Source organism: Elaeis guineensis, chromosome 3 (genome assembly GCF_000442705.2).
Source record: "Elaeis guineensis isolate ETL-2024a chromosome 3, EG11, whole genome shotgun sequence".
Classification (NCBI taxonomy): domain Eukaryota; kingdom Viridiplantae; phylum Streptophyta; class Magnoliopsida; order Arecales; family Arecaceae; genus Elaeis; species Elaeis guineensis.
This window is the reverse complement of record NC_025995.2, coordinates 116,127,586-116,142,446: the sequence shown is the minus strand read 5'-3', so window position 1 is coordinate 116,142,446 and position 14,861 is coordinate 116,127,586. Positions and strand designations below refer to the sequence as shown.

The window sequence follows — 14,861 nt, the reverse complement described above, 5'->3', positions numbered from 1 at the left end:
ACCAGATTTTCTTTTAAGCATGAACCGATATTAGCTTTAAATTTGTAATATTGAGAACTCTGATTGCATAACTAAAAAAACTAAAAAAATGATGGCTACACAAAACGCCATGCTAATATATATGAACAAAAAACTTTAGTTGCAATAAAGTTCCTAATGAAAGTTTTTTTTTTTTCTTAAGGCCCCCAGAAAGGGAAGCACAAACGTGTGGCAAGTATTTTTGCAAATTGGCTCGTATAATGAATTGAGCATGGCTTATTATTAATCTATCGGACTGCATAGCCAGCATCATGGCAGAGAAATAGCTCGCTTAGATGGAATGCCTAGTTAGCAGCTTCTCACAACCTTACAGGAACTCCCAGTCAGCCTCCATGGTATCGTGAATAGAAGCAGCAGTAATTCCTTGCCTGTCTTGCATTCGCTTACTGTTATCCTGGTGCCAATATGCTGCCTGCCCATAATCCTTCAACGGTCGCAGTTTTGAAATTATAGCAGCCCTGAGTTTTTTCTGATGAAGAAAACAAATGTCACTTTGCAAATTTTGGCTCACAAAGAGCAAAGTTCATAAATACTTGCACAATGTTGTAATTCCAAAACTCCAGATGCAGATACATCATAAAGAACCGCAGATAGAAAACTGCAGGAAATAAAACTCAGCAGGAGGAAGTGGTTACCCTCCTACAAGAAATGAAATCAGGCAAAATTCGGCTGTGTGTTGGTCTAAATACTTGGGATAATAAGAACTCGATCAACTATTATGATTGAGCATGTTCATGCTTTCTCTGCATCAATAAGTCAACCAGGGGGGTGCGGGGGGGGGAAAGAGATGATCAGCACAACCTCTACATAAGAACCAGCAGGGGATGATAAAGAACAGATTCTGCTAGAAAGGAGATCAAAGTGGATAGGCAGACCCTTGTTCCAATCCAGTAAATCAGCATCTAAGTTTTGGCTATGCAGTCTTAGCAAGATACTAACAACAGGGTTTCCAATGTTCACTAGGGGTAGTCAGGGGAAAACACACTGAAGACATGATTCCAATAAAGATCAAATGGATGCATATCAATGTTTATTTTCAGCACTAATGTCTAATTGGACAAATGTCTGTGAAAAAAGAACTTGCACAAGGATCCCAAGATCCAATCCAGATGCAAACCCAACAGGACCCTACCCAACCCGAACTATATGAAACATCTGATTTGGTCTAAATGCAGACCCCACTTACATCTGTAGTTACAATTGGGTTCCTTCAATACATAGACCAAATGGATTAGGTAGCTCCCTAACCCAACCTGACATGAGAATACATACATACTATACACACACGAGCATGTACATGGATATAAATTTGATGCACCTAATAAAATGATCACACTGCTATGTACGTTTAGAGCTGAAAAACTATCTTCAGGTGATTAATGATGATATTTGAACAAGGCAAGACAAGTAGAAACTAATGTCATATAGTAAGGAAGTTTATATGACCTGAATTATAATGATAACAAAAAGCATGCGATGTATCTATGAAATAGTAGTAATCAAGAATGTGCGATGCACGTTTCAAGAAAAAATATTATAAAATTTTACATTATATAAATTAAAATAACAATAAGAATAAGCATATTTCTTTATTCGTTAGCAGCTGTTTAGTTATTTTTTTCTAATTTGTTTACTCTCATAATATCTTTGTTATGATTATTTGTTTCTAGCAGGTATCTCCAATTTTTCATATTTGTCTTCTATCAAATAACAATCTTTCAAATATTTATTAAATTAGATCTCTAATGAATTTATTTATCTTTCTAATTGTTTTCGTTACTTGTTTGGTTGTTCATATGGTCACTGCATTTGTTTTTTCTTATAATTGTTTGCGCACAAGCTAGGGGAAGTGGAGAAATAGAGGGAGGATATGTTGGTGGGAGTGACAGAGGGAAGCGGGTTATGGGGGAGTGCACATGTTTTAAGCGAATTAAAGATGGGAGAGAGCGAGGATGGACAGTCCAAGATGTTTGGAAATTTTGTGTTCACCTGTTCTTGGTTTAGTGTGGTCTGTTCAGGGAAGGGGAAATGAGAAAGAAGTAACTAATGGAGCTAGAGAGGGAGATGGGGCGGCGGCGGCGAGAGAGAGAACACAATGTGATCACTGAGAGGGGAGCGAGCAATTGGTGTAATTAAAGAATTTTTAGGATAAGTAGAAGGGTATATTTGGAATGAAAATTGAAAGAGAATTAAAACATACACTTTAATTTGGAAACTATCATTTAAATAGTAGTATAGAAGTGCACCATCATGGTATATAATGAATGCTAATCAAATAGCAAACAGCTAATGCAAATCCTGGTAAATCTGGAAGACTGCATCATACAAACCGGATGGCCATCATTTCTCATACACAATTAGACTTAATATGTGGGCAGATACAGCTTCTCATAACAATGAACATCAAACACCTACATAATCACATGAGCTGCAGCGCACATCATGGCCAATATATGTCAGATCATGTATAAGCAAGTGTAGACATTTTAGGTAAACACACACACGGCAGTGTTGGTGCCACTTTTGTTTGATATGCAAGTACGATATCCATGAATTGCAAGTTACCTTGTATGACCTATTCTTGAATTCCTGACATGAGACCAAAGCAAGTTCATAGTCTTCATCGTCATCATCCCAGCTATCCTGAAGATCTACATCTTCAAGTTCTCCGAGTTCTGTGCTCAGGTCATCCAGATCAGTACTGTTGAACAAGCTTTCCCTGGCAGAGAGGTCTGAAATTTCTGAAACAGCTGAACTTACAAAAAACCACTTATCAGGTACTTGAGGAATTAAAATATAAAAGAATCAACCATTCGATAAAAGTGTGGGTCTGCCCAGATGCAAAATCAGCAACAATAAACTGATATTCCCTTTTTCTTATTTTTGTGGAGAAGTGGTCAACTGAAGTTCATTGTGTGTAATTTTGCATGTAGCAGTAAATATCAGAACTCAGATGGGTGAATCATTTGAAAATGAAAAATAAAATAAGAAAAATCAAAACATAACTTGTCATACGTCCCTGCAACAAGAACGTTTGGTATGTTTAAACAGGAGGTGCTCAGTGAAGCGCAAATGGCCCTAAGAATTTCAGGGAGGGAAGCATCAATTGATCAGGTAAGACCTGACTTGGGGTCTGCTCAAAGCCTGGGCCGGGGCAAAAACCACCAGGCCCAAGCCTGATTTCAGCCCAAAAAGGCCAACGCATACAAGGCCTAGATTCCGCCTGAGCTTACTGTATCTTCAGGCAGTACTTGGAACAAGTCCTGGTAGGAACCCTATTTTCAATTTAAAAATCCTAAATCTGAGCCTGGCCCAAACCTGTTCAACCTGAAGCTCTCATGCCAATTCCCAGCTCAGCCCAACAGCCTGATTTCTTAGCCAAAAGTCCAGATTTTTCAGTCTTCAAGCCAACCCTGCATTTACCAACTTGCATTTGTGATGGTAGCTTTTCATCTCCCTTTGCTCATCATAAACAAAACCTCATTATTGGTTTTGTGATGGTAGCTTTTCATCTCCCTTTGCTCATCAAAACAAAACCTCATTATTGGTTCTGAGTCATGAACGGAATTCCTCTAATCTTCAAAAGCTTTCAGTTCTAATACTAAAATGGTGCAGAAAGGGCAAGGCGTGGTAGAGGAAAAAGCAAAAATTTCTCAGCAGAAGGAAACCATTGTTGAACTAGGAAAATGAAGATATATCAGAAGAAAATGACAAAAGGAATCTAAATCTGACTTTGTAACTTTACAAGTGATGCATCACATCAAACCATAACCACAACTTTTCAATACTAAGGGCCTGCTTACAACCCGAGCCACTAAATTATGTACTCTCTCATAAAAACTCTCAAGCTAAATCCATGATTGAGAAAATCCAGAGATCAGAGGAGTCTAGCATCCTATTATTCCAAATTTAGAGGGATATGGAATCATCTTTCAATCGGTTTCTATTAATTTTACTGATTCTGAGCACCTCCACTCCCCTTAAACTTCTGCCAATTTTAAGTTATTTCCCAACCCCTTTTGCCTGCCAGCATATTACATTCAGCAATTAGGTGCTCGCACGTCCAAATTGGCTCTCAAGGGAGTTCAGGGAAAACCACTACAAGAATAGAGAAGTAATGCTAATGATTTTTAAATTCTGCTACTTTACCAGTTTACAGTGACAGAGAGACTCAATTCAATCCCTAAAGAAGCTCAGTGGATTATATCATAACCTCAAAGTATGTCCAACAAACATTACTGAAAAACCAATGCTTAGGCAATAAATCTGAAACCAATTGTAAAACTAAAATTTGGGCATAAGGATATAGTAGATAGTAGATGTGGTGGTGCCTAGGTTGACTTACAAGGAGCATTAATAATGTTCCTAATGGAAAACTGCCGGTCAATGACAACACAAGGATGAAGCCTGCATTCCACTTATCAAGCCAATTTAGGTAGACTAATGAACAAGGAACCGGAAAATCTTTCTATAGTTAATATGTGGCAAAGTGCATGAGCCACTAAAATATTATTGAATCAAAATCATACTTTATAGTACACAGGTGATAAAATGCAACAGCCAGTACAAGGAAGAAAACAACTGGGAAGTTATGCACGTACCAGATTCTGGTAATTGCACATCAGCCTCTGATCTATTAGTTCCAAATTTTGCTGATGTTCATTTCCAAGAGAATGCACAAGAGATGCTATGCCCCTAGATGTAGAGGTGCCTACAATGACATCTATTTAGGTAAATCTTAAAATGGTATACAACAGCAGCAATGCAAACAACAAAATAAGCAAACACTGTAGATTGTTGATCAGAATATCCATACTGCATATTTCAGTTGATGCATTATTGCCTGACAACATGAACCTTTCTTCAAGAACCATATTTTTTTTACGGGACTCTGATGGAAGGGCTTCATCAGTTGATAGAGCACTTGTGAAGTCAGAAGATGTGAATGCATCCGCAAGTTTCCTATAATTTCCATCCACACCTGTGCAACTAGAATCTGTAGCTTCAGCTGGAATTTGTTCCTTTTCACGTTCGTTGCTTAGAGTATCTTGGGCTACATCAGGGGGTGTGACTAGTTTCATATCTTCCATTGAAGAAATAATAGGCTCCTCTATGGCAGAAGTTGCTAACTCATTTAAGTTGTTTTCATCAACTCTTTCACTTGATTTCTTCCAAAGCTCTGTTGTTGAATCAGTATCACTAGATTTATCAAAATCTGTCTCTTTAGCATGATTACTAGAAGGGTCAAGCCATTCGTCAACCTCGTCAAGGAACTTTTTAACATGTTCACCCATTACATTAACATATTTGCAAGGAACCTGTCCAACAAAATAATGCATTATTTTTTATTAGAAAGAATAAAAAACAAAATAAGTTATTTAGGAGGGGGGAAGATAAGGATCTCATATTACTAGGCAAATCAATTTATAAACTACTTATTCTGTTCAAGATAAAAGATGCCAACCTGAACCATTTTATTGGCACGAATTTTTTCTACCTTCTGGTATACGTTGTCAGCCCAAGATGAATTTTCTTTTTGAGAGAAAACCCACCCTGGATTTTCAAATGTAAAATCCATGCTGATCAAAGATAAGCTCCTGGAAGAGAAAAAGAATCAACAAAAATTCATCACCCTCTCTTGTCATGGAAGTTTTATTGATCAAACTTTTCCAAATTTTAATTTACACTGCTCACCGGTCATCGACATTATGTTTACAAACACAAAATGTATAAAACAACTGCACATTAAAAGAACACAAACACACAGATGCACATGCACACACAATTAAACATTCTTGGTGAGACAAAGCATTCATTTGTTTACTCCTAAGAATGAAAATATCAGTCCAATTCTATGATAAGAAAGCAGAAGAAACAATTGTATAAATAGATTAGCATGAAATTACTCCATAACCATTCCCCAAAAACAATTAGGCTAGGGTTCCTTCAAGGATGACAGCAATAACATCCAAACTTATTGGTCATAATAAGTTTGCAACTTTAAGTCGCTTGCTTTAAAGCCCATTGATTACACGTTTTCGATTAACCTAACAGCGACTATAAGTTCTGCTAGTAATTCCCAATGCATCTCCCATAGCATTTACAACAAGCGAAATGATATCATACTGAGATCGAAAATCAGCCATGGGAAGAGAACTAATGAAGATTTGACTGCAGCTTGTTAGCAAGGACCTATCCCCAGCTAAGAATTGGACCTAATTTCCTATAAAACTTTGTGATAGTTATCCTAACAGTTGATGGTACAAATGTATTTAGCACCAAGATCACGTTACAAACTCACGTTACAAACTAACCATAAATTTACTTGATATCCCCAAATAGAACTGAATGGTGCCCATTACATAGGGGTTGATAGAAGAACTACTCGTAACTTGTAATATAACAGCGTTCCTTTCTTTGGCAAAATCACAAAGCTTAAGTACATCTTTTATGCCTCTGTATCCAAGATGGATTAAGCTGGGAAGCATGACTCACTAATAAATTTTAAACTTTCTGAAAGGCTTATAACATGGAAGGTGAAAATGGATAGAAGAGAGATCAAATAGAAGGAAAACTGTGCAGTCACACATGGGCAGATCATCTGACAGCCACTTTCCCCTGCATCATGGCCCCATCCTGTGCACACAAACACATATACACATGCACACAGACACAATCACAGAGATATTTCTCGGTTCAAACAGAGCTAAACTGTTTTCTTCCCCATAAAAACATTGATGCCAAGATATCAATTATGAGTAATCGTTTACATTGTTTAAATTGGGATTCCAAAAATATTCGAACTTTCATACCTTACAATGGGACTTGCCAAAATATTTGCATTAAGAGATTTTGAAGTTGAAAATAAGGGTCGGTCCAAGACAGCGTATTAGGCCATTATAAAAGTCACTTCACGCTAAAATTCTTGCACAGCTACATCCTTTTAGCATAGAATTTGTCACGCCACGGAAAAATTAAACCTCAGAACTCCAAAAACACCCATGGGAGCATGTTACTACTAGACAGATAATAAACAGAAGTTGAAACATGCAACAAACTCCTCCAAACCGAGAAACAAAAGAAAGAAGGAAACTGAAGTCCAACATATATTCGCATAATGGACATAGATGAACAACGATCCTTAGCTGAAAGGTATCCAGCCTACTGCTGGATACCTAAAACCACATTAATTTAAATCACGAACTATCTCAACAGAAAGGATATAAAAATGTATTTCTACCATGATTTCGAGTCGTCAAAATAGCAAAAACGCATTAAGCGACCAACCGATTGTCCAAAACCCTATTGTATTGCTAGGGTGCGCAGAAACACTACCACAAATGCAAAATAGAGCAGAAATCCCCTTCTGGGTGCATATAATGTTAACATCTATTAATTCAGCATCAGGAAAATTACATTAGAACAAATTAAAAAAAAAAAATCTACTTTTTATCGTCAATTAGACTGTAAAATAAAAGTAAAGTAGGGAATTTATTGCCAAGACCCAGGAGTGGAGTAGCTCGGAAAACAACAACAACAACAAAAAAGAGCAGAAAAAAATCAAAGGGCATGCATCATATACCACTAAAAAAGAGCGCCAAGCCTACGAGATTGTGATCAAAAACAAAGCCCAGGAGAAATACCGAAAAAAATTAGTCGACTTGAAGCGAAGAGCTAAGCGATCAGGAACTTGAGAATTTCTCGAAGTAGAAAGAGAGGGGTCACGATGGAAAGGAGGAGGAGAGAGACGCTGGAGTAAAAACAAGTCGGGAAAGAGAGGAAAACCTAAATCTATAAGAGGCAGCGCTTCGGAATTGGAGTGCTGGCGGGACCCACGCACATATATGCGTCGAAGAGACAATCTTTTATTTATTTTCAAATTCTATAAAGATACATCGAGGAAGGGAAGGTCGTTCACTTGACTTGGAACACCTGTTCTACATAATTTCGGTAAAAGAGAATATTATTAAGGTTTAAAGTTTCAAGGACTATCAAAATATTGAGTTTGATATATTCACACCTTAACTATTGACAATACACGTTCTTTTACCAGATAGAGTCACGTGCACATTATTTTCCTTTTTTTCTTTGAGGGATATTGATTCCAGTGCAGCATAGCTTTTTGCCTCTGGACATCATATCGCGACAAACGAGATCAAAAAAGAGCTCAAAAGACAAAAGCTGACATTAACCTATGATTAAATAGAATAATTGATCCTTATATTTTTATTTTATACAAAATCCATCAATATAAAGAGATGGAGATAAAACCTGTCAACAAAGATTACTCAATGTAAAGAAGAGAAGCTATATCAAAAATGTATAGAAAAAATCCATCTCCTTTTACATCTTTATTTTCTTATCTTTGCTATTTGATTGTTAGGTTATCCATTTCTATACGAATGGTTGGATTTTTTATTTTTATGGTTTTTCAGTCATATGTATACCGTATATTCCGTTATATTCGGCGTCAGCTCCTTTTATACCACCCCCCCGGCCCCCCCCCTCTCTCTCTCTCTATATATATATAATAAATCGGGATAAATGGATGATTTTTTTTTAATCCCAATGAGTGACGTCATCCTTTCGTTTCTGTAAGCCTTTGCTTCACACCAATAACAATAATAATATTATTATTTATTTATTTACCGCGGAGTAGCATCGGAAAGAAGGGGTTTCTCCGTTCGTTCTCCGACTAGGGATCCGCCCTCCAATAAGCGGGAGTCCGACTACAACGGGATCGGCGCAGCGGTGTTTCAGCCTCCAAGAAGCGAAGTCCGACTACATACGGATCGGGACGGGCTGACCATGGAGGACGCCCGTGAGATCCTAGACCCGTTCAACCAGGACATCGTAGCTAACGCCTTGCCGGAGTCCGGACCCAGGGTACACTCTTCTTCCGTAGCTCGCATGGGAGACCACTCCGCCCTGTCAACGCCTCCAACGGTGACGTCGAGGAGGCCGTCGTGTTCCAAGATAAGGCCACCTGCGGAGAAAGCGATACGATTTCGTCACCTCCTTCCTTCCTCCACGGCCGGATGTCAATCGCCCAGCTGGCACACCCGCCGCCGCCCAGCCTGCCATCGGTGTTGCCTTCCGCAAATCTATGTCGGCAGCGTCCCCGCCGACGTGGATGCTGACTCGCTGGCTTCTCCTGCGGCGGGATACAGGGAAGTCCAGAAAGAGAGGGTACAAGACGGCAGAGATGGCCAGGGCCGCACTCGTTAATCCCGTCGTCAAGACCATGGACGGGCATCAGATAATTTTCAAGCTCGCGATCAATGGGAAGAAGCGGAAGCTGACGGACCCCTGGCACTGGAGATGCTGCGCCCCCTGCCTGCCAGTTGAAGTCCAGGTTTAGCAGCAGGATGCCAAAAAGTGTGCGCAAATGTCAGTGAGTCCAGCAATCTCGGCCTCCACTAGTAGTCCTCGTTTACTGCCTATATATATATATATATATATATATATATATATATATATATATATATTATATATATATATATATTTTTTTTTTTTTTTTTTTTTTTTTTTTTTTTTTTTTTTTTTTCAGTATCCTGGATACAGGGCAAGAAGTTATGAAGACTTCGGCATGGACTCTACTCTGCATCTCATGTCACATGGTTCGATTGAGTTAAGATTCCTCCTCGGATTAATGAGCGGTGGGAGGCATCACCATAGTTTCATAGAAATATGATGCAAAGGAGCAGCTTAAAGCCTGAGTTGGAAGGGAGGCAGTTTCGGCCTCCGCCTGCCTTTCATCATGCACACAATCAAAGCTACAGACTGAACTATCAACATGTCCTGCATTTCAATAACATGAAATAAGATTCAGAGGAGGTCTAAAGTATTCATTTACATGTAATTTTTGCATGCAATGTGTTGGCGAGACCCGCCGACCGACTGCCGGAGGGCCCGACCGCCCGACCGCCCGACCGACCGCCGGAGGGCCCGACCGCCTCCGACGGACGACTCCGACTGGCCAATAGACCATCCGACAGATGGTCGGGGCGACCGACTGACGGACGCCGTCAGCGGTTAACTACCGACCAGTCTACGGCCCATCGCCGGCCGGGGGTATGTCGGGCGTAACCATCCCCGACCGACTGAACCCGGGGGTCTGAGGCCCGACTTACATGAAGCTCGCCGATCGATCCGGAGGAACCCGACGCCACCCTGCTGGCTGCCGACCTAGGGTCGACTGACTCCTCCAACCGCCGTACAGCCGCCAGACGTTGTCAGCTCTGACACGGACATGCGGCACAGTTGCCTAGGGGCATTGTCCCGCCGAGAGCCGGGTCAACCCTGGTGATTAGACGGCTACACGGCGACGTGACGTTTTCACGGTGGCTCTGACAGCCCACAGTGAGTTGACAGTTCCTCACTTGTCCGCGTCATTAATGACGGCGCCATAACCTAGCTCCACTATATATACCAGGGAAGGCAACAGTGCAAGGGATCGATCCGCCCGTCTCTCCCACATACGCAGGCTCGCTCCTCCCCCTCACTCTCTCTCTTTCTCAGAGCTCTCTGTCTGCATTTCACTGTTGCCCGCCAGTCACCTCTCTGACTTTGACCGTCGGAGGGTTCCCGACCGGAGCCGCCTCCGGTCAGTGCGGACTTCCTTTTGCAGGTGCACGCTTCCCGGCGATCGGGCGACGAGGCGATTGGCCGCAACAGATTGGCGCGCCAGGTAGGGGAAACAGCATGACAAAGACAAGAGCTCAACGATCGAGAGTCACTGGGTCGGCGAGGCGCTCTTTCCCGCCGGGAAGAGGCCTCCCCGCCCCCACCGGTGGCGGAGCCTAGCTCTCCGCGCCCTGCAGTGACCACGGAGGCCCAGATTGCGGCCATCGTACGGCAGATGACCGTACTGACCGACGCAGTCAAAAGCCTCCAGCAGCAACCGGCGGCCCGACCTATGCCTTCCAGGAGCAGCCGCCGACGGCCGCGCGACCCCTGTCGCCTCCATGCGAGCGCTCCCAGCGCTCCCACGGAGAGGAGGAGGGACGACCACGGCGCGACGACCGACGGTCCCAGCGGCCCTCTCCTTCCCCGTTGGAACGGGCAAGGAAGGAGAAGCGGCCGCGCACACCGTCGGCCTCTCTCAGAATCTTCCGGAGGCTCCACCCCTGGGGTCTCCCAGCATCGACGAGCGGACGACTACGAGCGACGGTTCGAGGAAATCGACCGCCGACTCGCCCAACTGCAGATGGACGGCCAGAAGTCTTCGAACGACGTCGACTTCCAGACCGCCCAACCTCTCTCCCGACTGGTCCTCGACGAGCCGATTCCCAGTCGGTTCAAATGCCGACGTGGAGCCATACGACGGCTCCACCGACCCAGTCGACCACCTCGAGAGCTACAAAGCTCTCATGACGATTCAAGGGGCAACCGACGCTCTTTTCTGCATCGGCTTCCCCGCACGCTCCGCAAGGCTGCCAGGGCTTGGTACTCCGGTCTTCGATCGGGCAGTATCCATTCCTTCGCGCAGCTCGAGCACTCGTTCGTGGCCCATTTCAGCACTAGCCGAAAGCCGCCGCGAACGTCGGACAGCCTTTTCTCCCTCAAGCAGGGGGAAAACGAGACGCTCCGACACTTCGTGGCGCGATTCAACGCGGCCACGCTCGAGGTCCGGGACCTCAACGAAGACATGGCAGTTTCAGCCATGAAGCGGGGCCTGAGGTCCCGATTTACTTATTCTCTGGACAAGACCCTCCCCCGAACATATGCCGAGCTACTGGAGCGCGCATACAAGTATATGCGCGCGGACGAAGGAGCGTCCGACCGACGCTTGGCGAGCCCAGGGGTCCGAAGGAGAAGCGGAGAAAAGGTCGGGAGCCCGCCGAACCAAGCAGGCCCCCGACCAATAGTCGGCTTTCTCCACCCCGACAGATCCAAAAATCACCCCGCGACAGACTCCGAGGCCGGTGCGTCCCAGGTATGACTCCTACACTCCTCTCTCCGCTCCCCGTGCGCAGATCCTGATGGAGATCGAGGGGAAGAATACCTGCGACGGCCTCCGCCTCTGAAGGCAAAGGGCCTCGACCATCGGAAGTACTGCCGGTTCCATCGGAGCCACGGCCACGACACCGAGCGGTGCATCCAGTTGAAGGATGAGATCGAAAATCTCATCCGCCGGGGGTATCTCGGCAAATTTCGGAAGGGTCCGCCGACCCAACCGATTGCCGATCGACGCCCCCAGCCGACTGAAGAGGCGCCGACTAACCAGCCGACGGCCGAGTCATCAACATGATCTCCAAGCGGCTGGGACCGGGGACGTCTACAGGAGGGGAGCCGACGAAAAAGCCGCGCCCGGACGACGTAATCACCTTCACAGAAGACGACGTTCGGGGCATCCAGACTCCCCACGACGACGCTGTTGTTGTGTCGGCGACAATAGCCAATTATGATGTAAAACGAATTTTTGTTGATAATGGAAGTTCGACAAATGTTTTGTTTTACTCGACCTTCTCCCGAATGCGACTGTCAACTGACCGACTTAGGAGGATCCCTGTGCCCCTGATCGGCTTTGCCGGAGACACCGTCACGACAGAGGAGAAATTACCCTGCCCGTGACGGTCGGTACCGAACCACGGCAAAGCACGGTCTCCCTCACTTTCGCGGTCGTCCAAGTTCCTTCGGCCTACAACGCCATACTCGGGCGACCCGGATTGAACGCCCTCAGGCGATCGTCTCGACGTACCATCTCCTTGTTCGATTCCCGACCAAAAACGGAGTCGGGGATGCGCGGAGATCAACAGCTCGCCGACGATGCTTCCAAATCTCCGCTCAAAACGACGAGACGAAGGATCCCTGACAATCGACAAACTGGACAACGGGAGGAGGAAGAACGGGGTTCGCCGCCGAGCAGCTCGAGGCGATCCCGATAGGAGAAATCCCGACAGAAAGTTTGGGTCGGGTCTCAATTGCCCGACACCGAACGTCACCGACTGGCGGAGCTGCTGACGGCCAACGCCGACATATTCGCTTGGTCGGCAGCAGATATGTCGGGCATCCCTCCAGAAACAATTACTCACCGACTCAACATCGACCCGACAATGAAGCCGGTGAGGCAGAAGAAAAGGTCCTTCGCCCCAGAAAGGCAGAAGGCCATCGACGAAGAAGTGGACAAGCTGCTCGAAGCAGGCTTCATTCGAAATCCACGTATCCCGATTGGCTCGCCAATGTCATGGTCAAGAAAGCCAACGGGAAGTGGAGGATCTGCATCGACTATACCGACCTCAACCGAGCCTGCCCGAAGGATAGCTTCCCACTTCCGAAGATCGACCAGCTGGTGGATGCGACGTCCGGATTTCGACTGCTCAGCTTCATGGACGCCTTCGCGGGTACAACCAGATCCGGATGGCGCCTGAAGACGAGGAGCACACCGCGTTCGTGACTCCCAAGGGCCTCTACTGTTATCGGGTGATGCCCTTCGGATTGAAGAACGCCGGCGCCACTACCAGCGACTCGTCAATAAGGTCTTCAAAGACCAGATCGGGCGTAACATGGAGGTGTACGTGGACGACATGCTGGTAAGAGCACGCAGATCCCGGACCATGTTCAGGATCTCGAGGAGACCTTCCGCACCCTTCGACGACACCGAATGAAGCTCAACCCGACCAAATGTGCTTTCGGGGTGACCTCAGGGAAGTTCCTCGGATTCCTCGTTTCTCAGAGAGGGATCGAGGCCAACCCTGAGAAGATAAAGGCAATCCTCGACATGCGTCATCCGAACACCAAGAAGGAGGTCCAACAGCTGAACGGAAGAATCGTCGCTCTTAGCCGATTCATTTCCCGATCGGCTGAAAGGTGCCTCCCGTTCTTCAAGACTCTGCGTCAGGCGAACGGTTTTTCTTGGTCGGATGAGTGCGAACAGGCCTTCGAAGACCTGAAAAGGTACTTGGCTTCCCCACCGCTGCTCGTAAAGCCGCAGTCGGGGAGACCTTGTATCTCTACTTGGCCACATCTTCCGAGGCGATCAGTTCGGTGCTTGTTCGGGAAAAGAGTGCCGAACTCATCAGCCCATCTACTACACCAGCAAAGTGCTCCACGGCGCCGAAGCCAGATACTCGGAGACGGAAAAGATGATTTTCGCCCTGACCGTCTCCGCGCAACGGCTCCGACCATACTTCCAGGCCCACGCCATCGTGGTACTCACCAACCAGCCCCTGAGGGCCATACTGCGCCGACCCGACACATCCGGACGACTCGCTAAGTGGGCGATGAAGCTTAGCGAGTTCGACATTCAGTACCGACCAAGGCCTGCCTTGAAGGCCCAGGTCTTGGCCGACTTCATCGCCGAATGCCCGACGACCGACCGAGGGTCGGGAGCTGAAGGCCCGGGACGAGATTCGGTCTCTGAGCCAGACCCGATCTCCACCTGGGTACTCCACATCGACGGAGCCTCCAACGCTCAGGGAAGCGGGGCCGGGCTCCTGCTCACGAATTCGGATGGGGTAGTCACCGAATACGCCCTCCGGTTCGACTTCAAGGCCTCCAACAATCAAGCCGAATACGAGGCACTCCTCGCGGGCTTGAGGATGGCGAAGGAGCTGGGCATCGACAGCCTCCGGGCATTCTCCGACTCTCAGCTGATCGTGGGGCAGGTCAAGGGCGACTTCGAGGCGCGAGATCCGACCATGATCAAGTATCTTCAGAAGGTAAGGACCTCGTGGCCCGCCTCGAGTATTTCGAGATCTCCCACATCCCCAGGACGGAGAACGCCCGTGCCGATGCTCTCTCCAGATTGGCGTCGGCCTATGATCTTTGGGTCGGACGTTCGTCGAAAACCTCCAGCAGCCGAGCATCGATCGGGTCGA

The 14,861-nt window shown here is 45.8% G+C and overlaps 1 protein-coding gene across 1 annotated transcript; it reads right to left on the bottom strand.

The window, feature by feature from the left end:
• Positions 1-134: 134 nt before the first annotated feature.
• Positions 135-9,285, bottom strand: LOC140850923 (uncharacterized). Its single transcript, XM_073253442.1, is given in 8 exon segments — positions 135-508; positions 2,605-2,789; positions 4,641-4,697; positions 4,700-4,762; positions 4,856-5,357; positions 5,504-5,636; positions 7,683-7,901; positions 9,026-9,285. Coding segments are annotated over 8 exon segments (1,581 nt in total). The 3' UTR covers positions 135-346.
• Positions 9,286-14,861: the final 5,576 nt, after the last annotated feature.